Here is a 27,540-nt window from a genome sequence, read left to right on the forward strand (position 1 = left end):
TTGGCAGTTATATCATTAACATGAACTCCCCAAGATGATTAAGGTTTGTGTGGGACATGGCATCATGTAGAAAAAGCACTGGTTAAGGAATTATGGGGCCTCAGCTTGTGGTCAATTTTGTATTTTCTTGGTATGTGTTCTCAGTCAAATCCCAAAACATCTCTAAGCTTCTATATCATGAGGCTTATATGATTGCTAAGAGCCCTTCAAATTCTAATGTTTTATGATTGTACAGTGCAGATATTATATTGTCTTCCATAATAACAAGTTTTAAGTAGCTTAGTACTACATACACAGACACACATACATGTGTGTTAATTGTTACCTTAGAAAGTGTTTTCAAGTTTATTTTATATCTGTAGCAACTGATAAAGAATATATGACAGACTGTTGAAAGTGAAAAAGAAACTAGTAAAATCAAGACACATCATAAAAGTCACCCTGGTAAGAACAAGAATTTGTCAAGTCTAATATTTATGGCTTATGTCTTCTCTGTGATTTAACTAATGATAGCACTAACTGTCAGAGAAGGCGATGGCACCCCACTCCAGTACTCTTGCCTGGAAAATCCCATGGACAGAGGAACCTGGGAGGCTGCAGTCCCTGGGGACGCTAAGAGTCAGGCAGGACTGAACGACTTCACTTTCACTTTCATGCATTGGAGAAGGAAATGGCAACCCACTCCAGTGTTCTTGCCTGGAGAATCCCAGGGACAGAAGAGCCTAGTGGGCTGCCGTCTATGGGGTCGCACAGAGTCGGACACGACTGAAGCGACTTAGCAGCAGCAGCAGTAACTGTATGTTAATATTAATGGGGAGTAATCTTCATGAATTTCATCTTATAATTAGTATTAAAGTCTTGTATTTGCTGTCAGTGGAAATTTACCTAGATATTGTTTAGTTGTAAGCTCATACATTTGGAAAGTAATTCATATAATCCAATGCTCTAATGACCTTAGGATATGCTTGGTTTAAGTATTTCAAACTGTTAATCTACTCACTTTCTTGCTGGCTTAGTAAAGAGTGTTGCTTTGAAATTGAAAAAGCAAAAAAGCTAGTTGATAAGTGGTATAAGAATAGGAATATAGCAGTTATTTTATTCAGTTTTCTCTACATAATTAGTCTTGTGTGTAAATTTATATCTCTACCAAAGTGAAGTTCTCTAGCTGAGTTTACAATTCACAGACACAGCTTTAGTCCTGGAGTAACAGGGTTAGATACATTTCTCTTTGGTGAAAGAATGAACTTCTTGCAAAAGTGATGCTGAAAGCCAGAATTTGAAAGTAGCTGAATCCTCAGATTAAAGCACCAAAATATGTGTTTTCACTGAAATTTAACATTTAAAACAAGATTTATCAAACTTTACTTTTGAATGCTTTATTTTGTTACAATCTAACTTCTATTCCTGAAAAAAAAAAAAAACTGTTGAAAATAATCAAATAAAAATTATTTACTGACAACTTTTAACTGAGAAAAAGCTAGAAGTGTAAAACTTAAATTGTAGGAACTAAGAAGTTAAATTTGTTTTCTGTTTTGCTGTGATAAATTTGGTATATTATGATAAGACATTTTTCCATGTCTTTAATTTTCAGAGTATTTTTATGTAGGTTCTTTCAATTATTTTGACTTCATTGTTGCTTATTAATCCTTCTCAATTTTGAATAACAGCCTTAGGCACACCAAGAATTTGCTCTCATTTACATCCAATTTGAAATGTCATGCATCTTAAGAATGAAATTAATTTAGTTAATTATTTTATACTTACTTATTAATGAGGAGTTTATAATTAAATGCCCTGAATAAAATTTGAGCAATATAAATTGTTAAGGGAAAAGGTACTGAAAGGAGAATACAGATCAAATATAGAAATAAATATGCAAATATAGAAATAAATATAAAAGGTGATTGGATTAAATTTTGAAATTAAGTGAGATGCTATCTAACAAAACAAAACAACAAAAAGGAAGAGAAAATGAAGAAATTGTTTATAGAAATTGGAGTGATAGAAAAGTGGCCACTTATATGTGGAAAGAAAAGTGTACAAGTGCCGAAATGAAGACTAATGTGTAAAGGATGGGGAGTAGTGTGCAAATAGTTATAATGTCTTTGTGAAATTTTTTTTTAAATTTTAGGAGTGAATTTATTTAAAGACAAAGATAAGTCCACACAACATCAAACAGAGTTTTTTACTGGGCACATCACAGGAAGTAAATTCCCAATGAACGTGATCAATTTTTCACAAGTTGACAATCAAGGTAAAAGATATAACAGTATAAAATAAATATCTAATTATTTAGATTACTTTTGTAATATGTCTTTAAAATTTTATTCTGTAAAATATTTTAAACATCCAGAAAATAAGAAAATTTACAGAAAACACACAACATTCTAATAAAGGTTCCCTTTGTATGATTTTACAATCCTAATCCCTCCTTTCTCAGCTTTTTTTATACAGTCATAAAGAATATATAATGATGCTCTATACAAATATATTCTAAACTATTTTATTGTGCTCTCTTTATTTTTTGATTATTCTTTATTGTGAAACTTCCCACCTATCTTCCTCCTCACTACCCACATTACTGTAGGTCAGTCAAATTTATAAAAAATGTACATGCATACAAATATACATACCCCTTTTTAGCAGAAAGTCTCAAGTTAAATGCTTTTATTCCTTTCTAGTCTCTAGAGACTGTTTTTATGCCATCTCAGCAATACTTTTGAAAATACATTTTTAATCTAGCATTTTATCAGTAGTCAAACTCACAGAACCAGAGAATAAAATGGTTGTTTCCAGGGGCTAAGGGTAGAGAGAAGTGGGTAGTTGTTCAATGGATATAAAGTCACATTTATATTAGTTGAGTAAATTCTAGAGATCTTCTGTAAAACATTACGTCTACAGTTAACAATGAAAGGGAGAGGGTAGGAAGATTTGGGAGAATGGCATTGAAACATGTAAAATATCATGTATGAAACGAGTTGCCAGTCCAGGTTCGATGCACGATACTGGATGCTTGGGGCTGGTGCACTGGGACGACCCAGAGGGATGGTATGGGGAGGGAGGAGGGAGGAAGGTTCAGGATGGGGAACACATGTATACCTGTGGCGGATTCATTTTTATATTTGGCAAAACTAATACAATTATGTAAAGTTTAAAAATAAAATTTAATAAAAATAAATAAATAAATAAATAAAAGTGTAAGTTTGAGAAAAGCAAAAAAAAAAAAAAGGCTCCTTTACTATCAAAAAAAAAAAAAAAGAAATGTTGTGCATGTAAAAATTGTTAAGACAGGAGTGCTTTGTGCTGTTTTTATAAGATACACATAAAAGAGCAAGGAGACAGGAGAAGTCTCTTATAAGTGATGGACATGTTTATTACCTTGATTGTGATGATGGCTTCACAGGTTGTATGGCTATTTTAAAATCATCAAAATGTGCACATTAAATCTGGGCAGTGTTTTTATATACTAAGTATACCTCAGTGAAGTTGGAAAAGAAAAAGCAGGATGCTACCAAGGAACACAGAATAAAGACAAAGAAGAGAAAATGATGAAATATTTATAGAAACTAGAGTAATAGTCATCGACAAGTGGCTAAACTATGGGAGGGAAACATTACAAATGCATAAAGACTAATACATGGGGTTTAAGAGAGTAGTGTATGAATGTTCAGACTTCAAATAATTTTTCTTTTTAAATTTTATTATAGATTTACTTAAAGGCAAAAATGCATTTTTACAGCAAGAAAATGTCTATGCCAGGCACGTTGCACCAAGTAAATATAAAACAAAAATAATTACTTTATCACCCTTTGATGATGAAGGTAAAAATTTATATATAAAGATATTAAAATACTGTATAATTACATAGAATAGTTCTTGTGGTATTTTTTTCATTCTTTTTGTATCTTACTTTTTCTTCAGAAATATCTTAGATAAACCCTTGCAAGCTTGAAAATGAAATTTAATTTCTCCTTTTTACTGGCAGTATATTTCATAATATAGAATTCTTTATTCAATCATTCTTCTATTGAAGGTCATTGACTTTTTACACTTTTCGCCCTACTAAATGTAAATGTGTCCATGAATATCTATTCTTACATATGAATATTTTTATCTCTTTGGGGTAGTATCTTAGGATTGATATTGTTAAAGCATTTATAAGTTTTTAATACTGAAAAATACTTTCAGATTGTTTACCTAAAGGGCTGTTAACATTTTTACCAGCAATTGAGGAAAAATATTTTTTTCTCTGAATAACCTTCAGCCATATAGATTAGTGGGTTTTTATTTGCTTTTTTCCATTTATTCCCAAAGTTACTAAATCATATCTCTCATATCTCAATCTAATTTTAATTTTTCCCACATTTGTTAGTATTGTTTTACTGGATAACTACCAAGTAAACTATTTAGCCTGAAGCATAGCTATTTATATAGTTCATGACTGGGGAGTTAGCAATGTAGACTGGTTTGAGCTGGGTCATGGAGAAAGCAGTTTCAGAAGTTTCTACTTTTAGGGCTAAAAGAGACTTCAGTATAGGATGTTACTTGGCTGGTGCTGGTATCTCTGATTTTTCAGGAAGTCTCCTATGTACTTCTGAAGACAAAGCACTGCTAGTGTCTCGGGTGGTGAGAGTTTAATAAAACTTGTTCTTCTAATGTTGGAAAGAATACCAACAATTTGTGCCGTGGAAAGAATTTCTGCTCCTGGGGAAAAGGTACATTGCTGGCATGATGTTCACCAGAACTGAAAAGGGACATGAGCTTTTGGGAAGCGTACTGGTAACCAAGTGGGAGAAACAAATTCCTTGGTTCTTTTCCAAAAGTCTCCCTCTAGCAGGCCCTGTTTTGCACAGCCTAACTTGGTGCTACCTGGAAAAGCATAAATGTAGTTTTTAGAATCCCAGATCCAGTACCACAAAGCAGAATGTAAAAGAGTGGTTTGGAACCTAAGAGAAAATAAGCTTCTCAAGTGTTACTGGAGGTGACCTCGCTACACGTTTCTCATCTTTCATCTGGCTGGCTTAGGGGTCTTCACATTGTAACCTCGGATCCTTAGCACAGAATGGGAGCAAATCTCAATCAATGCACAAGCAATTTTCAAGTCTCTGCCTGCATTTGTCTGCTTTTCTTGCATTCACTGAAGTCATATTACCAAGATCAGAGTTGTGTGGGAGCACATGAATACAGGTAGTCAAGAAGATGTGGAGCCTGTTATTGAATCCAGTCCGCCGGTGCTCCTTCTGGTTGCAAATACCCATGATTCCTACCCCCCTCCCATGGAAAATACATGTGCTCTTCCAAGAATTCCACAAATTCTCATTAAAATTTGATATCAGTGCCAGAGACCACTGTCTTAGGATCTATGATCTCTTTCAGAGGCAGCTCCTGTGATATGACTTCCCGTAAAACACACACACACAATAGAGTAGCACAGACAAGGAGACTCCAAAGTGTCCTGGAGGCTCAGATGGGAAAGAATTCTCCTGTAATGCAGGAGACCCTAGTTCAGTCTCTGAGTCAGGAAGATCCCCTAGAGAAGGGAAAAGCTGCCCACTCTAGCATTCTTGCTTGGAGAATTCCATGTACAGAGGAGCCTGGCAGGCTATGGTCCTTGGGATCACATAGAGTCAGATACAGCTAAGCAACTAACACCGCAGTAGACACTCCCTTATAAAATGTGGGGGAAAAAACAGGCATATAGCAGTGATCCATACATTTAGGTCATCTTTCCCATCATTTGATTATATTTTAATTATAATTTTCTCTATAAAATATGCTTTCAGAAACAAACCAGGAACTTCACTGGTAGTCCTGTGGTTAAGACTCCATGCTTCCACTGAGGGGTTGTCGGTTCAATCCATGATCAGGAACTAAGATCCTGCATGCCAATTGGCATGACCAAAAATAATACAACAAATAAACCCAGGAGAGAATGCAGAACTGACTGTACTACAGATGTATGACAGGTGACATCCGCATCATGATGGCACAGGATACTGCTCCTAATCTGCCTCTTATCAACAATAAAAATTTGTCATGTATCCATGAACAAAAGTGACATTGTGGGAGTCTGGGATCCAGCATCATTTACCAAGGGACTTGGAAGAGTTCTATATGCCTGTGCATCAGGTAATAGGAAGACAGACCTCCATCCTGACTGTGGACCCTTCAGTAGCTTATGAACTGGTTCCAGCTCCTCTTGGCTATGGTCCAGGGGAATCTGGATAACCTTGACTGGGGCAGTCATCACAGATAAGAGAGCCTTAATGGAAGTCTGGGTTTCTCAAGGAGAAGTTCCAGCACTCCATTGGAGTAAAAGATGAGTTTGGACACATTCGAGTGGATAAGTGGAACAGTTTGACTTTGCCGACCTTCCCTAAGATGGCAGCAGTAGGGCCAAACAAAAGCCATCCTGTGAGGGGGTGAGAGGTAGGTCAAAGGAAGAGCAAGTGATTGAGCACCAGGCTTCCACAGCTGTTTGGGGTGCAGCCAAAAAGACTCATTTCTCTCCTGTAGCATTCAGAGCACTACGTTACAGGACAATATGAGGTCAGGAGAGAGGCAGATAAGGTTTTTGGAGAGCATTAAAGGAATTGGGTTCCTTCTGACTATGCTGTGAACTCTATCAGAAAGCCCACCTATGAACTTTCTGGGAGAGCCTCACCTGCAGATACCCCCACCTGGCCTGTAGCTCCCCCAGGGTCAGACATGCCTCATCCGCATGCCCTCATTCTGCAGCCAACTCCCTGTGGATGCTCCAGAGTGTGGCAGCCAGAGCAGTCTTTGTTGGACAGCTATGGAGCACTTTCCTAAAGCAGTCCAGTGTCTGTGGACCAGAGAGAAACCAGAAACTTGAAATGTAGCACCACTTGAGAAACAAAAGGGAGGTTATCAGCATTGGACCTGGTGCACTGCAGAATCCAGAGATGATATACAAGCTTAAGAATTCTGCCACAAGAGTAAGCAAGAAATGTGAGCACGTGTATCCACTCAAGGTCTGAGAAAACCTCCAGGTCTCTAACAAGGCTGATGGAAAGCACTTCTCCCCTGAAAGCAGTAGTAAGTCTGAAGGAGGGGACTGCTGCTTCAGATGTGAAGACAGCACACTAAAGCCCAAGGAACACAAAGAATCAAGGCAACGTGATACTACCAAAAGATCACAATAATCTTCCAGAAACCAACCCCAAAGACACGGAGATCTGTACTTTACCCAATAAAGAATTTAAAATAACTGTTTTATTTCATATATGTTGATCAGTCACTAAGTCTGACTCTTTGCGACACTGTGAACTGCACCCTACCAGGCTTCTCAGTCCTTCACTATCTCCCTAAGTTTGCTCAGACTCATATCCATTGACTCAGTGATGCCATCCAACCATGTCATCCTCTATTGTCCCCTTCTTCTCCTGCCCTCAATCTTTCCCAGCATTAGGGTCTTTTCCAGTGAGTTGGCTCTTCACATCAGGTAGCCAAGGTACTGGCACTTCAGCTTCAGCATCAGTCCTTCCAATGAATATTCAGGGTTGATTTCCTTTAGGATTGACTGGTTTCATCTCCTTGCAGTCCAAGGAACTCTCAGGAGTTTTCTCCAGCACCACAGTTCAAAAGCATCAGTTCTTCAGCTCTCAGCCTTTTCATAGTTCGTCTCTCACATCTGTACATGACTGCTGGAAAACCCATAGTTCGACTATATGGACCTTTGTAGGCAAAGTGATGTGTCTGCTTTTTAATACACTGTCTAGGTTTGTCATGGGTTTTCTTCCAAGGAGCAAGTGACTTTTAATTTCATACCTGCAATCACCATCTGCAATGATTTTGGAGCCCAAGAAAAGAAAGTCTGTCACTGTTTCCATTGTTTCCCCATCTATTTGCCATGAAGTCATAGGGCCAGATGCCATGATCTTCTTTTTTTGAATGTTGAGTTTTAAGCCAGCTTTTTCACTTGCTTTCACCCCCATCAAGAAACTCTTTATTTCCTCTTTGCTTTCTGCCATTTGGGTCGTGTCATCTGCATATCTGAGGTTGTTGGTATTTTTCCCGCCAATCTTGATTCCAGCTTGTGATTCATCCAGCCAGGCATGTCACATGATGTACTCTGCATATAAGTTAAATAAGCAGGATGGCAACATACAGCCTTGACATACTCTTTTCCCAATTTTGAACCAGTCTGTTGTTCCATGTCCTGTTCTGTTGCTTCTTGACCTGCATACGGGTTTCTCAGGAGGCAAGTAAGGTGGTCTGGTATTCCCACCCCTTTAAGAATTTTTCACAGTTTGTTCTGATCCACACAGTCAAAGGCTTTAGCGTAGTAAAGGAAGCAGAAGTAGATGTTTTTCTGGAATTCTCTTGCTTTTTCTATGATCCACCAGATGTTGGTAATTTGATCACTGGTTCCTCTGCCTTTTCTAAATGCAGCTTGTATATCTGGAAGTTCTCAATTCATCTACTGTTGAAGCCTAGCTTGAAGGATTTACAGCATTCCCTTGCTAGCATGTGAAATGAGTGCAGTTGTGTGGTAGTTTGAACATTCTTTGCAATTGCCCATCTTTGGAATTGGAATGAAAACTGACCTTTTCCAGTCCTGTGGCCACTGCTGAGTTTTCCAAATTTACTGGCTTACTGAGTGCAGCACTTCTGAAACCCAAGAAAATAAAATCTGTCATAGTTTCCACTTTTTCCCCATCTATTTGCCATGAAGTGATAAGACTTGGTGCCATGATCGTTGTTTTATGAATGTTGAATTTTAAGCCAGCTCTTTCACTCTCCTCTTCCACTTTAATCAAGAGCCTCTTTAGTTCCTCTTCACTTCTTGACATTAGAGTGATATCATCTGCATAGCCAAGGTTGTTGATATTTTTCCCACCGGTCTTGATTCCAGCTTGTGAGTCATCCAGCCCAACATGTCACTTGAGGTACTCTGCATATAAGTTAAACAAGCAGGGTGACAATATACAGCCTTGACATACTCCTTTTTCAGTTTTACAATGTTCATATATATATACACATACATACACAGAGGAATACTATTTAGCTAATCTGTTGACACTGAGTTTATTTATTTAGATTTCTTTAATTTCCTTCAGTAATGTTTTTTAAGATTTACTATAGCTATTCCCCTTTGTGGAATTTATTACTATTTTATTATTTTTGATGCTTTCACAAATAAAATTGTTCCCTTAATTAAGTTTTTGGATTATTGTGTGCACTTATATAGAAATAAAATTAAGTCTTATATTATATGTCCAGCAGTACAGTTTTATGCTGTAGTCTTTTTAATCAGTTAATTGAAGAAGAGGTAGAAATGTATATTGTCATTTATATTTACCTATATAATTACCTTTAAGGTACTTTTTTATTTCTTCATGTGAATTTGAGTTACCTTCTGTTGTTATTTTGTTTCAGCCTGAAGTATTCCCTTTAGTTTCCCCCTCAGTCAGTCTCTCCCATCAGGAAGTCTCCATAAGCCTCTTATCATTCTCCATCAAAGGGCAGACAGACTGAAAACCACAATCACAGAAAACTAACCAATCTGATCACAGGGACCACAGCCTTGTCTAACTCAATGAAACTATGAGCCATGCTGTGTAGGGCCACCCAAGATGGACGGGTCATGGTGGAGAGTTCTGACAAAACATGGTCCACTGGAGAAGGGAATGGCAAACCATTTAAGTATTCTTGCCTTGAGAACCCCATGAACAGTATGAAAAGGCAAAAAGATAGGACACTGAAAGATTAACTCCCCAGGTCGGTAGGTGCCCAATATGCTACTGGAGATCAGTGGAGAAATAACTCCAGAAAGAATGAAGAGATGGAGCCAAAGTAAAAACAATACGCAGTTGTGGATGTGACTGGTGATAGAAGTAAAGTTCGATGCTGTAAAGAGCAATATTGCCTAGGAACCTGGAATGTTAGGTCCATGAATCAAGGCAAATTGGAAGTGGTCAAACAGGAGATGGCAAGAGTAAATGTCAACATTTTAGGAATCAGCAAGCTAAAATGGACTGGAATGGGTGAATTTAACTCAGATGACCATTATCTCTACTACTGTGGGCAAGAATCCCTTAGAAGAAATGGAGTAGCCCTAATAATCAACAAAAGGTCTGAAATGCAGTACTTGGGTGTATCTCAAAAACTACAGAATGATCTCTGTTTGTTTCCAAGGCAGACCATTCAATATCACAGTAATTCAACCAGCTTCTATGCCCCGACCAGTAATGATGAAGAAGCTAAACGGTTATATAACGACCTACAAGACGTTCTAGAACTAACACCCAAAAAAGATGTTATTTTCATTATAGGGGACTTCCTACTTTGGAGTAACAGGCAAATTTGGCTTTGGAGTACAGATGAAGCAGGGCAAAGGCTAATAGAGTTTTGCCAAGAGAACCCACTGGTCAGAGAAAACATCCTCTTCCACCAACACAAGAAAAGATTCTACACTGGACATCACCAGATGGTCAACACCGAAATCAGGTTGATTATATTCTTTGCTGCCAAAGATGGAGAACCTCTATAGAGTCAGCAAAAAAAGACTGGGAGCTGACTGTGGCTCAGATCATGAACTCCTTATTGCCAAATTCAGGCTTAAATTGAAGAAAGTAGGGAAAACCACTAGCCCATTCAGGTATCACCCAAATCAAATCCCTTATGATTATACAGTGGAAGTGAGAAATAGATTCAAGGGACTAGGTCTGATAGATAGAGTGCCTGATGAACTATGGACGCAGGTCTGTGACATTGTACAGGAGGCAGGGATCAAGACCATCCCCAAGGTAAAAAAAAAAAAAAAAAAATGCAAAAAGGCTAAATGGTTGTCTGAGGAGGCCTTATAAACAGCTATGAAAATAAGAAAAGCAAAAGGCAAAGGAGAAAAGGAAAGATATACCCATTTGAATGCAGAGTTCCAAAGAATAGCAAGGAAAGGTAAGAAAGCCTTCCTCAGGTATCAGTGCAACGAAATAGAGGAAAACAACAGGATGGGAAAGACTAGAGATCTCTTCAACAAAATTAGAGATACCAAGGGAACATTTCATGCAACAATGGGCAAAATAAAGGACAAAATGGTATGGACCTAACAGAAGCAGAAGATATTAAGAAAAGGTGGCAAGAATACACAGAAGAACTATACAAAAAAGATCTTCATGACCCAGATAACCATGATGGTGTGATCACTCACCTAGAGCCAGAATGCGAAGTCATGAGGGCCTTAGGAAGCATCACTCTGAACAAAGCTAGTGGAGGTGATGGAATTCCAGTTGAGCTATTTCAAATCTTAAAAGATGATGCTGTGAAAGTGGTGCACTCAGGATGCCAGTAAATTTGGAAAACTCAGCAGTGGCCACAGGAGTGGAAAAGGTCAGTTTTCATTCCAGTCACAAAGAAAGTCAATGTCAAATAGTGCTCAGACTGCCACACAATTGCACTCATCTCACACACTAGTAAAGTAATACTCAAAATTCTCCAAGCCAGGCTTCAACCATATGTGAACCATGAACTTCCAGATGTTCAAGCTCGATTTCGAAAAGGCAGAGGAACCAGAGTCAAATTGCCAACATCTGTTGGATCATCGAAAAAGCAAGAGAGTTCCAGAAAAACATCTACTTCTCTTTATTGACTGTGCAAAAGCCTTTGACTGTGTGGATCACAAGAAACTGTGGAAAATTCTGAAAGAGATGAGAATACCAGACCACCTGACCTGCCTCCTGAGAAATCTGTTTGCAAGTCAGGAAGCAACAGTGACAACTGGACATGAAACAACAGACTGGCTCCAAATAGGAAAAGGAGTACATCAAGGCTGTATATTGTCATCCTGCTTATTTAACTTATATGCAGGACATCCTGAGAAATGCTGGGCTGGATGAAGTACAAGGTGGAATCAAGATTGCTGGGTGAAATATAAATAACCTCAGATATGCAGATGACACCACCCTTTTAGCAGAAAACGAAGAACTAAAGAGCCTCTTGATGAAAGTGAAAGAGGAGAGTTAAAATATTATCTTAAAGCTCAGCATTCAGAAAACTAAGATCATGGCATCTGGTCCCATTACTTCATGGCAAATAAATGGGGAAACAGTGACAGACTTTATTTTTTGACCTCCAAAATCACTGCTAATGGTGACTGCAGCCATGAAATTAAAAGACACTTGCTCCTTGGAAGAAAAGTTATGACCAACCTAGACAGCATATTAAAAATTGGAAACATTACTTTACCAACAAAAGTCTGTCTAGTCAAAGCTATGGTTTTTCCAGTATGGATGTGAGAGTTGGAATATAAAGAAAGCTGAGTGCATAAGAATTGATGCTTTTGAACTGTGGTTTAGAGAAGACTCTTGCGAGTTCCTCAGACTGCAAGGAGGTACAACCAGTCCATCCTAAAGGAAATCAGTCCTATATATTCATTGGAAGGACTGATGCTGAAGCTGAAACTCCAATACTTTGGCCACCTGATGGGAAGAACTAACTCATTGGAAAAGACCCTGATGCTGGAAAAGTTTGAAGACAGGAGGAGAAGGGGACGACAGAGGATGAGATGGTTGAATGGCATCACTGACTCAACAGACATGAATTTGAGTAAACTCCATGAGTTGGTGATGGACAGGGAGGCCTGGCCTGCTGCAGTCCATGGGGTCCCAAATTGTCAGACACGACTGAGTGACTGAACTGAACTGATTCCCTTTAGTATTTCTTTTAAGACATGGCTGGTAGTATAAAAACAAAATCCCTTGGGGTTTTTTTGTTTGTTTGTTTGTTTTAATCTGGGTATGGTTTGTTCCATCTTTATATTTGAATGATAGTTTTTCTAGGTATAAAATTCATGATTGTGAATTCTTGCTTTCAGCACTTTGAAAATATAATTCCACTACTTGTGTGCTCTAATCCTCATATTCCCCTAGCCCTAAGCATCAATTTATCTAATTCCTGTCTCTATTATAATTGAGGCTTTTTGTGACTTGCTTCTTTCTTTTAGCTCTGATCTCCAAACTAATCTTCTAAATATATATCTTTATTATTCTAATTGAGTTAATGTTCTCAAAAAATTAATTTTCATTATATAAACTTCTTTATTTTTATTGACAACTTACTGTTTGAGTATTAAAAATAAAAATAGTTATGAATATGATCCATCTCACAGCTAACATATTTTCTAAATATTTCTAGATGCATCTTTTGAGGACTTTTCATCTTACATGACTGAACGCCCAAAAGTACTTCATAGACCATCTAAGACTGGGCCAGGTTTTTATAAAGCCATCAATTTTCCTTCACTGAATAAAGAACATTCAGGTAATTCATAATATTTTTATTGTACAATGTGATGTTTTTAATGAATAAAGGTTTGATTATATGGAAATTACCAGATTGTACTAACCTTAGTCATATAACCAGTTTAACAAAAATAAATGAAAATAAATGCTAAAGTAAGCTCATCTGACATATATGCATTCTTAGTGGGTGAATGGTGTCTCTGGCATGGCTCCCTTGCCTACCACTACTAAATTGGAACTCCATTATTTTTTTCAACATTCCTTTTCTCAACATTATTTCACTTTTTTCAACATTATTTTTTTCAACATTCCTTTCCTGCAGATGACTGAGATAAATGCATCTTATAATCCTCTTCCTTATATTTAAATATTCCTCTTTTTATCAGTCCCAAGCAGGGTCAATGGGCTTCCCTGGTAGCTCAGATGGTAAAGCGTCTGCCTGCAATGTGGGAGACCCGGGTTTGGTCCCTGGGTCAGAAAGATCCCCTGGAGAAGGAAATGGCAACCCACTCCAGTACCTCTTGCCTGAAAAATTCCATGGACAGAGAAGCCTGGTAGGCTGCAGTCCATGGGGTTGCAAAGAGTCAGACATACCTGAGCAACTTCACTTTCTTTCACTAAGCAGGGTCAATAGAAAGAGTCAATGTGAGGGTAAGTCTGAAGGACGATAAATAATATGTTCATTTTTCTTCCTCCATTACCATCTTCCAACTGTCTAATCCATTCATGTCTAAGAACCAATTTACAGACCCTATTTCTTATGCATTACTCCAGTGGTATTTATCATGCAAGATATATATTGTAGAAACTAAGCACATTAATGCAATTTTTTTCTACTAACTTTGAGAGTAGCATCTAAATGTGCCGCATTCTGCTTTTTATTTTTCTCCAAGTGACCATTTTGAAACTGTTTTCATTATTACATAGTTCTGTTTTTAAACAGTGCTCAAAATATGTATCTTTGAAATAGTGTTTTTTTAGTATCTCTCCTTCCATTATGGGCTTCCTTATAGCTCAGTTGGTAAAGAATCCGCCTGCAATGCAGGAGACCCTGGTTTGATTCCTGGGTCGGGAAAATCCCCTGGATGGAAAGGACAGGCTACCCATTCCAGTATTCTTGGGCTTCCCTTGTGGCTCAGCTGGTAAAGAATCTGCCTGCAATGCAGGAGACCTGGGTTCATTCCCTGGGTTGGAAAGATCCCCTGGAGAAGGGAAAGGCTACCCACTCCAGTATTCTGGTCTGGAGAATTCCATGCTCTGTACACTCCATAAGATCACAAAGAGCTGGACACTACTGAGCAACTTTCACTTTCACTTTCCTTCTGTTCTAGCACTAGATTTTTCACTGTAGGAATACAAATTTCTTTGTTAGAAAATGAAGATACACTGTTTCATAGAGAGAGAAAAACTTTACTTGATAATTTATTTAATTGCTTAAATTTTTTTTACTGACCTACCATTTAAAAAAAAACCTCTAACATTTTTACAGTTTTTTATTATTTTTTTCTTGATTCACACTCTTACTGTTTATGCTTGTTGTTATTGTTGTTATTCAGTCGCTAAGTCATGTCTGACTCTGCAACCCCATGGATTGCAGCTCCCAGGGACGGGGGAGCCTGATGGGCTGCCGTCTATGTGGTCGCTCAGAGTCGGCCACAACTGAAGCGACTTAGCAGCAGCAGCAGCAGGCTTCCCTGTCCTTCACTATCTCCCAGAGTTTGCTCAAATTCATATCCATTAAGTTTGTGATGCTATCTAATCATCTCATCCTCTGCTGCCCTCTTCTTTTGCCTTCAATCTTCCCCAGCATCCAGATCTTTTCCAATGAGTCAGCTCTTCACATCAGGTAGCCAAAGTATTGGAGCTTTACCATCAGTCCTTCCAAGAATATTCAGGGTTTATTTCCTTTATGATTGACTGGTTTCATCTCCTTGCAATTCAAGGAACTCTCAAGAGTCTTCTCCAGCACCACAGTTCAAAAGCATCATTTGTTTGGCACTCAACTTTCTTTATGGTCCAACTGTCACATCCATACTAGAAAAACCATAGCTTTAACTATATGGACCTTGTCAACAAAGTCACGTCTCTCTGCTTTTTAATATACTGTCTAGATTTGTCATAGCTTTCCTTCCAAGGAACAAGCATCTTCGAATTTTGTGGCTGCAGTCACTGTCTGCAGTGCTTTTGGAGCCCAAGAAAATAAAATCTGTCACTGCTTCCACGTTTTCCCCTTCTATTTGCCATGAAATGATAGAACTGGATGCCATAACCTTAGTTTTTTGAATGTTGTATTTTGAGCCAGTTTTTTTTTAACTTTCCTCTTTCACCTTCATCAAGAGGCATTTTAGTTCCTCTTCACTTTTAGCCATTGAAGTGATTATCATATGCATATCTGAGGTTGAGATATTTCTACTGGCAGTCTTGATTCTAGCTTATGAGTCATCTAGCCCAGCATTTCACATGTGTACTCTGCATATAAGTTAAATAAGCAGAGTGACAATATACAGCCTTGACATACTCCTTTCCCAATTTGGAACCAACCCATTGTTCCATGTAAGGTTCTAACTGTTGCTTCTCGATCCATAAATAAGTTTCTCAGGAGACAGGTAAGGTGGTCTGGTATTCCCATCTCTTTAAGAATTTTCCACAGTTTGTTGTGATCCACACAGTCAAAGGCTTTGGCAGCACAGTCCAGGAAGCAGAAGTGGATGTTTTTCTATAATTCCTTTGCTTTCTCTATGATCCAACGAATGTTGGCAATTTGATCTCTGGTTCCTCTGCCTTTTCTAAACCTGGCTTATACATCTGGAAGTTCTCAGTTCACATACTGCTGAAGCCTAGCTTGAAGAATTTTAAAGTAACCTTCAGTTCAGTTCAGTTCAGTTCAGTCACTCAGTAGTGTCTGACTCTTTGCGACCCCATGAATCGCAGCACGCCAGGCCTCCCTGTCCATCACCAACTCTGGAGTTCACCCAGACTTACGTCCATCGAGTCAGTGATGCTATCCAGCCATCTCATCCTCTGTCGTCCCCTTCTCCTCCTGCCCCCAATCCCTCCCAGCATCAGAGTCTTTTCCAATGAGTCAACTCTTCACATGAGGTGGCCAAAGTACTGGAGTTTCAGCTTTAGCATCATTCCTTCCAAAGAAATCCCAGGGCTGATCTCCTTCAGAATGGACTGGTTGGATCTCCTTGCAGTGCAAGAGTCTTCTCCAACACCACAGTTCAAAAGCATCAATTCTTCGGCGCTCAGCCTTCTTCACAGTCCAACTTTCACATCCATACGTGACCACTGGAAAAACCATAGCCTTGACTAGACGAACCTTTGTTGGCAAAGTAATGTCTCTGCTTTTGAATATGCTATCTAGGTTGGTCATAACTTTCCTTCCAAGGAGTAAGCGTCTTTTAATTTCATGGCTGCAATCACCATCTGTAGTGATTTTGGAACCCAGAAAAATAAAGTCTGACACTGTTTCCACTGTTTCCCCATCTATTTCCCATGAAGTGATGGGACCGGATGCCATGATCTTCGTTTTCTGAATGTTGAGCTTTAAGCCAACTTTTTCACTCTCCACTTTCACTTTCATCAAGTGGCTTTTTAGTTCCTCTTCACTTTCTGCCATAAGGGTGGTGTCATCTGCATATCTGAGGTTATTGATATTTCTCCGGACAATCTTGATTCCAGCTTGTGCTTCTTCCAGTCCAGCGTTTCTCATGATGTACTCTGCATATAAGTTAAATAAACAGGGTGACAATATACAGCCTTGACATACTCCTTTTCCTATTTGGAATCAGTCTGTTGTTCCATGTCCAGTTCTAACTGTTGCTTCCTGACCTGCATATAAATTTCTCAAGAGGCAGATCAGGTGGCCTGGTATTCCCATCTCTTTCAGAATTTTCCACAGTTTATTGTGATCCACACAGTCAAAGGCTTTGGCATAGTCAATAAAGCAGAAATAGATGTTTTTCTGGAACTCTCTTGCTTTTTTCATGATCCAGCGGATGTTGGCAATTTGATCTCTGGTTCCTCTGCCTTTTCTAAAACCAGCTTGAACATCAGGAAATTCACGGTTCACATATTGCTGAAGCCTGGCTTGGAGAATTTTGAGCATTACTTTACTAGCTTGTGAGATGAGTGCAATTGTTTATGCTTACATGCTAAGTTGCTTCAGTTGTGTCTGACTCTTTGCAACCCTATGGACTGTAGCCCAACAGGCTCATCTGTCCTTGGGATTCTCCAGGCAAGAATGCTGGAATGGGTTGCCATGCCCTCCTCCAGGAGATCTTCCTGACCCAGGGATTGAACTTTCATCTGTTATGTCTCCTGCATTGGCAGGTGGTCAAATACTCACCAAGGAAAAATTAGACAATATTTATGTTAGTAAAGCTGCTTTATCTAAAATATTGAAAAAAATATACAGAAGCTGTACTTTAGAAATAGATTAGTAAGATTTATTTTAATTTTTTCAAAGTTTAAATGAGGTTATTTCTAGGTTATAACACCATCCTCATTTTTTTTAGGGCATCAAAAAAAATCAACCTTAAAAAAAAAGAAAATTGAACATGAAGAGACTCTGCCCACTGTGATTGCTACAACAAGAAAACCTGTCTATAAAGGTAAAAGTAATGGTATATTACTTAACTAGGCCTCTGTTAAATGGGGACTTTGATTGTTTCCAAACACTGTTTATAACAGTGTTGCAACAAACATCATTGGACGTAATTGATATTTCATAATCCTGTCTTGCCTCCATCAGCTCAGAGTTAAGTCTTTCACCTAAAAGGAATTGTCACTATTTCTTTCCTGATGCTGATTTTTTTGGGTTCCTTTCGCAGCTCAGACATTCACTTCTCATTTAAAACTGACTGATTTTTTGAAGAACCATAGATATATTAAGCATATACATTGTGTGTATTCAAAAAAACAATATTCTAGTGAACTTTAACTTTTTGATTCCTGTATAAATGCTTCTCAAAGTGTGGTCCCTGGACTAGCAGCCTGGGCATTAACTAGGAACTTATTTAGAAATGCACATCCTTGGCCCTCACTCCAGACCTACTGAAATAAAAGCTGTGGGGTTCAAGTCCCTTAATTTGTTTAACAAGTTCTCTGGGTGTTCTGATGCAGGGTAAAATTGGAGAACCATTTCTATAGAAACATAGGTAGATTTATGTACTTCTTTTCCATTTTCATTGTTAATTTCATATACAATATTCTATTTTTCATGATGTCACATAATAAAAATTGTATCAAGTACAATGAAATTAAATAGAACTATTTTTTTAATCACACAACAATTTTCCTTTAAAGTGCCATATACAACTGCCTGAAAATCTCCACCCCACCCATACTTTTGAAAATAAATTAATTCCGGGCAAAATAAATAAGGTGAGCAAACTTATGGAGATAGCAATGAAATTGCAGGAGTGGAAGCCTTATGAAAATAACATTGCCTTGAGTGAATGGTGTTTATTGAACAATACTGAGAAAGACCCTGAATTAACAGGGTAGGCCCAAATCATGGAGGACCTTGATCGGCATCAGGTGAGTTTTAGTGAATTTTCTGTTTTCTAATTTTGGAAAAGTTACAGTTGTCCTTTAAATAGCAAATAATGAAAATATTCCCCTAATTTGAAATAGTCATGTTTTAACACTGCACAACCAACTTCAAAAAAAAGAGGAAGTAAAAGCAAATGCCTTGTGGCTCAGCTTGTAAAGAATCTGCCTGCAGTGCAGGAGACCTGGGTTTGATTCCTGGATTGGGAAGATACCCTGGAGAAGGGAAAGGCTACCCACTCCAGTGTTCCAGCCTGGTGAATTCCATGGACTGTATAGTCCATGGGGTCGCAAAGAGTCAGACATGACTGAGAAACTTTGACTTTCATGATAATAACGTAATTGATATGTGTTGTATATTCTGTGGAGTTTGTAATTGCACAAAATACAAGTGATAGAATTTTAAAAATGTGCTTCTTGCCAACAAAAGTTAATAACATTGTTAATAGCAATCTTACCATAATAATGTATAATATTATACATATTACATATAATATTACAAGTAATAATCAGTGTTATTAGCAACTTGAATAATAATTAAGATAGTATTTTTAACCACTTTTTTTACTGTGCCCTGGAAAGCATAAATACTATTGGATGAAATAGCCTTAAATCCAATCTGGATTATTACTGAATATAATCCTTTTGTGCCTTAAATGTTACTGTATTTCTCCAGCAAGAATTTGAACAATGAGTAGTATTGACCTAAGTATTTTGGAGTTCTGTTTTGTATCAGTATTTAATAAGGAAAATTGGATTTCTACAAAAACAATATAAAGTGGAATAAAATTAGTGAAATAGTGGCTATCTTCTATAACTCCTCACTATAAAGATATTATTTATATTTTATACTGTAGTAAAAAATGTACAACTTATATGGCAAGAAGAAATCATGAACTGAGCATAAAATATCAATCAAGAGAAGATAAATGGAGTGATTCTTCACTAATTACTGATTGTTGTCTGAAACTGAAAAAGATCCAAGAGGTAACATAGAAATTATGTGTATTAATAATTTTTGTGAAGGTTTTGGAAAGAATTATGCAGAAATGAATAGGAGAATTGTTGCAAGCTGCCAAAAATTGGAATGTGAGCAATGCAAAATTATTTTTCCAACATAAGTTCAGCATAGCATCCTGCCCCCATGAGTGGTGATTGCTGGACCCAGTCTAGCCTCTCAGTTTGCTTCTGTGGACTATCCAGATAATAGTGAATATAATTTATTCATTAATTATGTGATTATTTGATTAGATGAGCTGATATATGTGCTAAATCAGTGCTTTTCAAGCTTGTCTACAAAATAGGAATCACCTAAGGTGACTTTTCACCTTCATGCATTGGAAAAGGAAATGGCAACCCACTCTAGTATTCTTGCCTAGATAATCCCAGGGATGGGGGAGCCTGTTGGGCTGCCATCTATGGGGTCGCACAGGGTTGGACACGACTGAAGTGACTTAGCAGCAGCGGCAGCAGCAAGGTGCTTTAAAAGCTACTAATTATACTGTGCAGCCAGAGCTGAGAACTGTGATGCTTATTATCTGATGATATAAAGGAAATCCATGAATACCTCAGTCCATCCGTGAATGGTTGTGGCTGTTTTGTTTTTAATCTGGATCTTGTAGCTCTGGAAAAGGAGTGCCCAATGAATAGATTCAGTCTGTATTGGATCCATGTAAATATTCCTTCTCCCAAACCATGTTGTTCATGGCGATCATGGCTTGACCTCCACAGGACTCCCCAACAGAATTTCCTGTGATAATGAAAGTGTTCTATGTCTGTGCTCTCCAGTATGCAAGCTATGAGCTATATGCAGCTGTTGAGCTCTTGAATTGTGTTTAGTATATCTGAGAATCTAGACTTTTTATTTTATTTACTTTTAATTAGTTTAAATCTAAATAGCCATATGTGGTTTGTGGTTTATATATTGAACAGCACAACTCATGAATGATTCAACAACCAATCAGGACTTGGAAAAGCAGTGAGCTCTCCATAAAGTGACATATATGAAACCTTTTTGCTGATTAATGATAGGTACAACTAAATATATCTCCTGGGAGAAGTAGGAGCAGGAATAGTATTTCAGCAGAGCTGTTGGATAAGATGTGATGCTTCTTAGGATGGCAGGATGGCCCTTAACATTGAGCAGCAATGTCAGTTTCAACTACAGACTCTGAATAGCTCAAATTAGGCCAGGATTAGTGGGCAAAAGCAAAGGATCTACAGCTGTTGGAAGGCTTTGCTGCTTCTGCTGCTGCTAAGTCACTTCAGTCGTGTCCGACTCTGTGCGACCCCATAGACGGCAGCCCACGAGGCTTCCCTGTCCCTTGGATTCTCCAGGCAAGAACACTGGAGTGGGTTGCCATTTCCTTCTCCAATGCATGAAAGTGAAAAGTGAAAGTGAAGTCGCTGAGTCTTGTCCGACTCTTAGCGACCCCATGGACTGCGGCCCACCAGGCTCCTCCGTCCATGGGATTTTCCAGGCAAGAGTGCTGGAGTGGGGTGCCATTGCCTTCTCCTGGAAGGTTTTGGTTGCCTTCAAAATTAAGGCAAGTCTCATCTTAGAGTCAGATAATGAGTAGTAAGGGCACCCTTATGAGAATGAATATCTAACAACCTCTAGAAATCCAATAATTCCTTTGATTTTTATTGTGAATCACTCAAAACTTAAAAACTTACTAGAGATCATATTAATGCTGTAAGTAAGCTGAAAAAGCCTCAAGAGAGTATTTCTCTGGTCTTTTGAATACATTTTTTGCTATGGTTAGTCTAAAAATGGTGCTTCTAAAGACAGATCTGGACTGCCTAAACCAAAGGTTAATGTGAGGTCTGTTTTCTTATGTAAATTAGAATATCAACTTTATAAACACACTCTGCCCATAAGGTAGTAGAAGAGAAATTTTATGTTCATAAATATGCTGTTGAAGCTTATCCAGTTGGTAAGAGCATCTCCAGCATTTCATTTTCTGTTTGTCACAATCTCTAATTGAAGTCAAATTGTTAGTGTCCTAAACATTTACTTCCAAATGTATCATAGAGCTAGCTGGTGCAGGAGATTAGAGATCAATAGGAGCAGATAGTAATCTAAATGTAACCATTTGACAACTTAGTATTTAATGAGAGGCAAAAATCCTTATTTTTCTTTTCAAGATGAACATGAGACTACTTTTGGGGGGCCTGGTTTGAGGAATATATTTCCCCCCTCTGTATATTGGTGGCTAACTTTTTGTACAGGGCAATGATTTCAGGTACAGAAAGAGTATATTCACTTGAAGTTTCCTAGACAGTAGTTGATTACACAATTAGATTCCAGAGGCAAGGGAATCATGTGATTTTGTTTTCTGATTTAGAAAACAGTTCTCAATATATTTTGTTCTTCTGTATGTCAATGAACACCGCAGTGGCAAATAAAATGTACTTTTTAAATAGGGTGTGGGCATTCAGTTCACTCTGTTATGTCCGACTCTTTGCTACCCTGTGGACTGCAGCGCACAGGCCTCCCTGTCCATCACCAACTCCCGGAGTTCACTCAAACTCATGTCTGTTGAGTCAGTGATGCCATCCAACCGTCTCATCCTCTATCATCCCCTTCTCCTCCTGCCCTCAATCTTTCCCAGCATCAGGGTCTTTTTAAATGAGTCAGCTCTTCACATCAGGTAGCCAAAGTATTAGAGTTTCAGCTTCAACACCAGTCCTTCCATTGAATATTCAGGACTGATTTCCTTTAGGATGGACTGGTTGGATCTCCTTGCAGTCCAAGGGACTCTCAAGAGTCTTCTCCAACACCACAGTTCAAAAGCATCAATTCTTCAGTGCTCAGCTTTCTTTATAGTCCAACTCTTACATCCATACATGACTACTGGAAAAATCATAGCCTTGACCAGACAGACCTTTGTTGGTAAAGTGATGTCTCTGATTTTTAATATGCTGCCTAGGTTGGTCATAACTTTCCTTCCAAGAAGTAAGCACCTTTTAATTTCATGGCCACAGTCACCATCTGCAGTGATTTGGGAGCCCAGAAAAATAAAGTCAGCCACTGTTTCCACTGTTTCCCCATCTATTTGCCATGAAGTGACAGGATGGGATGCCATGATCTTAGTTTTCTGAATGTTGAGTTTTAAGACAACCTTTTCATTCTCCTCTTCCACTTTCATCAAGAGGCTCTTTAGTTCTTCGCTTTCTCCCATAAGGGTGGTGTCATCTGCATGTCTGAGGTTATTTGTATTTCTCCCTGCACTCTTGATGCCAGCTTGTGCTTCTTCCAGCCTAGCGTTTCTCATGATGTACTCTGCATATAAGTTAAATAAGCAGGGTGACAATATACAGCCTTGACGAACTCCTTTTCCTGTTGGAACCAGTCTGTTGTTCCATGTCCAGTTCTAACTGTTGCTTCTTCAGATTTCTCAGGAGGCAGGTCAGGCGGTCTGGTATTCCCATCCCTTTAAGAATTTTCCAGTTTGTTGTGATCCACACAGTCAAAGGCTTTGGTGTAGTCAATAAAGCAGAAGTAGATGGTTTTCTGGAATGCTCTTGCTTTTTCAGTGATCCAACAGATGCTGGCAATTTGATCTTCTAACAGCACAAGAGAAGAGTCTACACATGGACATCATCAGATTGTCAATACCAAAATCAGATTGATTATATTCTTTGCAGCCAAAGATGGAGAAGCTCTATACAGTTAGCAAAAAAAGACTGGGAGCTGACTGTGGCTCAGATCATGAACTCCTTATTGCCAAATTCAGGCTTAAATTGAAGAAAGTAAGGAAAACCACTAGCCCATACAGGTATGACCTAAATCAAACCCCTTATGATTATACAGTGGAAGTGAGAAATAGATTCAAGGGACTAGATCTGATAGAGTGCCTGATGAATTATGGACGGAGGTTCCTGACATTGTACAGGAGGCAGGGATCAAGACCATCCCCAAGGTAAAAAAAAAAAAAAAAAAAGGCAAAATGGTTGTCTGAGAAGGCCTTACAAACAGCTATGAAAAGAAGAGAAGCAAAAGGCAAAGGAGAAAAGGAAAGATATACCCATTTGAATGCAGAGTTCCAAAGAATAGCAAGGAGAGGTAAGAAAGCCTTCCTCAGGGATCAGTGCAAAGAAATAGAGGAAAACAATAGAATGGGAAAGACTAGAGATCTCTTCAACAAAATTAGAGATACCAAGGGAACATTTCATGCAACGATGGGCACAATAAAGGACAGAAATGGTATGGACCTAACAGAAGCAGGAGATATTAAGAAGAAGTGGCAAGACTACACAGAAGAACTATACAAAAAAGATCTTCACGACCCAGATAATCACGATGGTGTGATCACTGACCTAGAGCCAGACATCCTGGAATGTGAAGTCAAGAGGGCTTTAGGAAGCATCACTACAAACAAAGCTAGTGGAGGTGATGGAATTCCAGTTGAGCTATTTCAGATCTTAAAAGATGATGCTGTGAAAGTGGTGCACTCAGTATGCCAGCAAATTTGGAAAACTCAGCAGTGGCCACAGGACTGGAAAAGGTGAGTTTTATTCCAGTCACAAGGAAAGGCAATGCCAAAGAGTGCTCAGACTACCGCACAATTGCAGTTAAACTCAGCAGTGGCCACAGGACTGGAAAAGGTGAGTTTTCATTCCTGTCACAAAGAAAGGCAATGCCAAAGAGTGCTCAGACTACCGCACAATTGCAGTTATCTCACACACTAGTAAAGTAATGCTCAAAATTCTTCAAGCCAGGCTTCAACCATGCATGAACCATGAACTTCCAGATGTTCAAGCTGGTTTTAGAAAAGGCAGAGGAACCCGAGATCAGATTGCCAACATCCGAAGGATGATTGAAAAAGAAAAAGCAAGAGGGTGTGGTGGTAACTGTAATTTACAGGATTTGTATTTTTGACAAAAATGGCTGAATCACTGGGCCAGTGAATAAGGGTATTGATAGCTTCTTGAGTGAAATCCTGGTGCATGCAGCTGCCCAACGCTTTCAAGTCTATCATTGCTTTAACTGAATGGCAGAAACCCACAACCAAGCGTTTCACTGAGACATAGACTGCTCCCTCTGAACCCATAGACTGGGCAGAGAAAAAGCATTGTGACTGTTCTCTCTCCCGTATCTTTCCTACCCTCCTATCACTTTCCTGACAGCCAGTCAGGTGACTGAGTAGCAGATGGAAAGCTATGGGCTGTTCAGCTATGGCTGAACTGTCAACATGTTCAGTTCTGCAAAGCACAAGCATAATTCCTATCTTAGGAGGATAGGATTCCCAGACCTTTCAGTTTGGGGATGGGTCAGAGTGGTAGAACTATGTATGGACGACTCTTGTGTTCATATGGTCTCATAGGTTAAGTCTATCAGTTCAGAGCATGTATTCATCAAGGGTCAAGGAAAGAAGCTCATTTAAATTGTTCAAGATCATAGAGCACATTAGAAGCAAAGAGAGGGGAACCCATAAAACTGGACTGTATATAAAGTCCATGATTTTAATCTCTAGTATATATCCCATTTAGGAGAACGAAATGGCAACCCACTCCAGTATACTTGCATGGAAAATTCCATGGACAGAGTAGCCTGGTGGGCTATGGTCCATGGGCCCACAGAGAGTCAGACACAAATGAGTAACTGAGCACATATATCCCATTACAAGGTCATAGTCCATAATACCCAGCTTTACAATATTGTTTAAAAAAATTATTCTGACATTTGTTTTAATGAAAACTATTTGAAACTATTGTGATAGGGGAGGAAGGTTGAACTCAACTCCAAATATAGCAGAAACAGCTGGGGTTTATAGCCAGTGAGCAGAGTGAGTGAGTGAGTAAGTGGATGTGACATTACTAAGAGGCGGCATCAAGTGTCAGGGATTCCTGCTAAATAACCCTAACAGTCTTCTTGCTGAAGGCAGACCAAGGACAGGGCCAAGTATGAATCCTAGTTGAAAAGAAGGCTTAGAGGAACCCAACTAAATTTTGCTTAGGAGAAGTTTTTGTCAATGTTCAGCTAAAATAAACTTTCTAGCATTGAGACAAAGATCATTGATTTTGAAAACCAAAAGCTCCAGATAATATTTTGAAAAATGCTATGCAACAAGTGTAAAATTTACTCTAATGATGAGAAATATACAAAACTGAAAGAAATGCTTATGTGTATATTAGAGGTTCAATTAAATGAAAAATACAGTAACTCGGTTTATTTTCAGAACTCTTCTTTACCATCTGGAACACATTTGAAACTCTTTAAGATCATAGCCACTGTTGCTGATGTTAAGAAAGGAGCTGTCTGCCGAAATTCTACCTTGCTTCAATTCATTCATGTCCCTGTAATGCCTTCTGGTGTGGTATAAAAGCAATTAAATGAAATCTTTCCTCCACATGCTTTGATAATGTCTTAATTATTTGTGTCAACTATTTGCAAATCTATTCTTTATGATCCTATGTAGAAAAAAGTCACCTCCATACCTTTGTTACACTTCCAGATAGAGGAAATGAATTAAGAAAAAAATCTTGCTGTAGTTTTTTATGTTAATCTGAAAATTCATTGAAGAGATCAGAACAAAGTCTTTATATAATATTTATTAAACTTAGTAAGACTACAAATCATATTGTTAGCTTTTAACTGAACTAAAAAAGATATTATTTGTAAATTCAAAGAATTTATTCTGTGTAGGAATATTATTAGTATCAAGTTTAATTGGTATTAATTTTTAAAGGAATATTGAAAAGAATAAGAGGAAAAACCTTGTAAGTATTGATTGAGTTAGTAGTCCTATATCTTTATTGTTGCCTTGCTTTCTCTTTTGGCCCTGAGATGGATGAATTTTCATGACTGTTTATTATCTAATCAAGTATCTCTTTTTATGTGAAGGTTTCTTTTATTTATTTTTTGAATATTTTTATCAGCTTCTAATATTTCTAAATATTATTAATAAAATTTTGGTTCCTTATCTTTCAGTTTCATTTCAAAACAGAAATGAAACAATACTCATATATTTAGATTTTCTTCCAAAATCCAGAATTAGTATAACATTCAAAACATGCTTATATTGATAGGCTACTGATTTAGTAAAAAAATGTGGATAGGTATTTAAATATTTGCATGTAAGAATTTAATTTTTAACCCACAGGAGCTCAGTATATAGTCATTGTGGACCCAAGACAGAGGCAAAGTATTTTCATTGTCACATTCTTGTGTCTCTCAGTGATACACTGATTTATATATTTTATACACAGATATATATTTATATATATAAATATTGTCTTTATATAAACATTTATGTGTATTGACACATACACACTCCATCAACACTAATTTGTTGATATAAAATATCACTAATTTGATAAATGTGAAACCTCAATGTGAGATGTAGGGGGAGGATAACATTTTATCCTACTTTATCCACCTTCATTTTGTAGAGTATATCTCTCTAAACAACCCTAGATTTTAGAGCATGACTTGTAACAAACCATAAACAACATATAATTGTTCTCCATGTAGAATTACTTTCACAACTTAATATTTTAAAGATGATCATTTGGCCTCTCCTTAAGTATATCCAGTTACAGTGGCCTCACTGTCTTAATTCTAAGAAGTCTCAGCGTCAGAAATGGTTATTAACATTGATGGAGAGTGAAAGCCAAGTTTCTCACCGTTGGAGAAAGAAGTTATAGATAACCAAGATGGAAAGTCTAGAATAAACCCCAGGGTAATGGGTATGATAGGAAATCATACTATTTT

General features: G+C 38.0%; 1 protein-coding gene across 2 annotated transcripts in view; it reads left to right on the forward strand.

Annotated features, from left to right (window-relative positions):
• CCDC7 (coiled-coil domain containing 7) overlaps nucleotides 1–18,809 on the forward strand; it is a 263,556-nt gene extending 244,747 nt beyond the window's left edge. For both annotated transcript variants that reach the window (XM_044928180.2, XM_044928181.2), the window contains 5 exons: nucleotides 2,132–2,254; nucleotides 3,708–3,821; nucleotides 13,159–13,284; nucleotides 17,786–17,881; nucleotides 18,576–18,809. In XM_044928180.2, the coding sequence (XP_044784115.2) occupies nucleotides 2,132–2,254; nucleotides 3,708–3,821; nucleotides 13,159–13,284; nucleotides 17,786–17,881; nucleotides 18,576–18,595 (479 nt within the window). In that variant the 3' untranslated portion in view covers nucleotides 18,596–18,809. The remainder of the gene's footprint in view (nucleotides 1–2,131; nucleotides 2,255–3,707; nucleotides 3,822–13,158; nucleotides 13,285–17,785; nucleotides 17,882–18,575) is intronic.
• Nucleotides 18,810–27,540: the final 8,731 nt, after the last annotated feature.

Source organism: Bubalus bubalis, chromosome 14 (genome assembly GCF_019923935.1).
Source record: "Bubalus bubalis isolate 160015118507 breed Murrah chromosome 14, NDDB_SH_1, whole genome shotgun sequence".
NCBI lineage: Eukaryota > Metazoa > Chordata > Mammalia > Artiodactyla > Bovidae > Bubalus > Bubalus bubalis.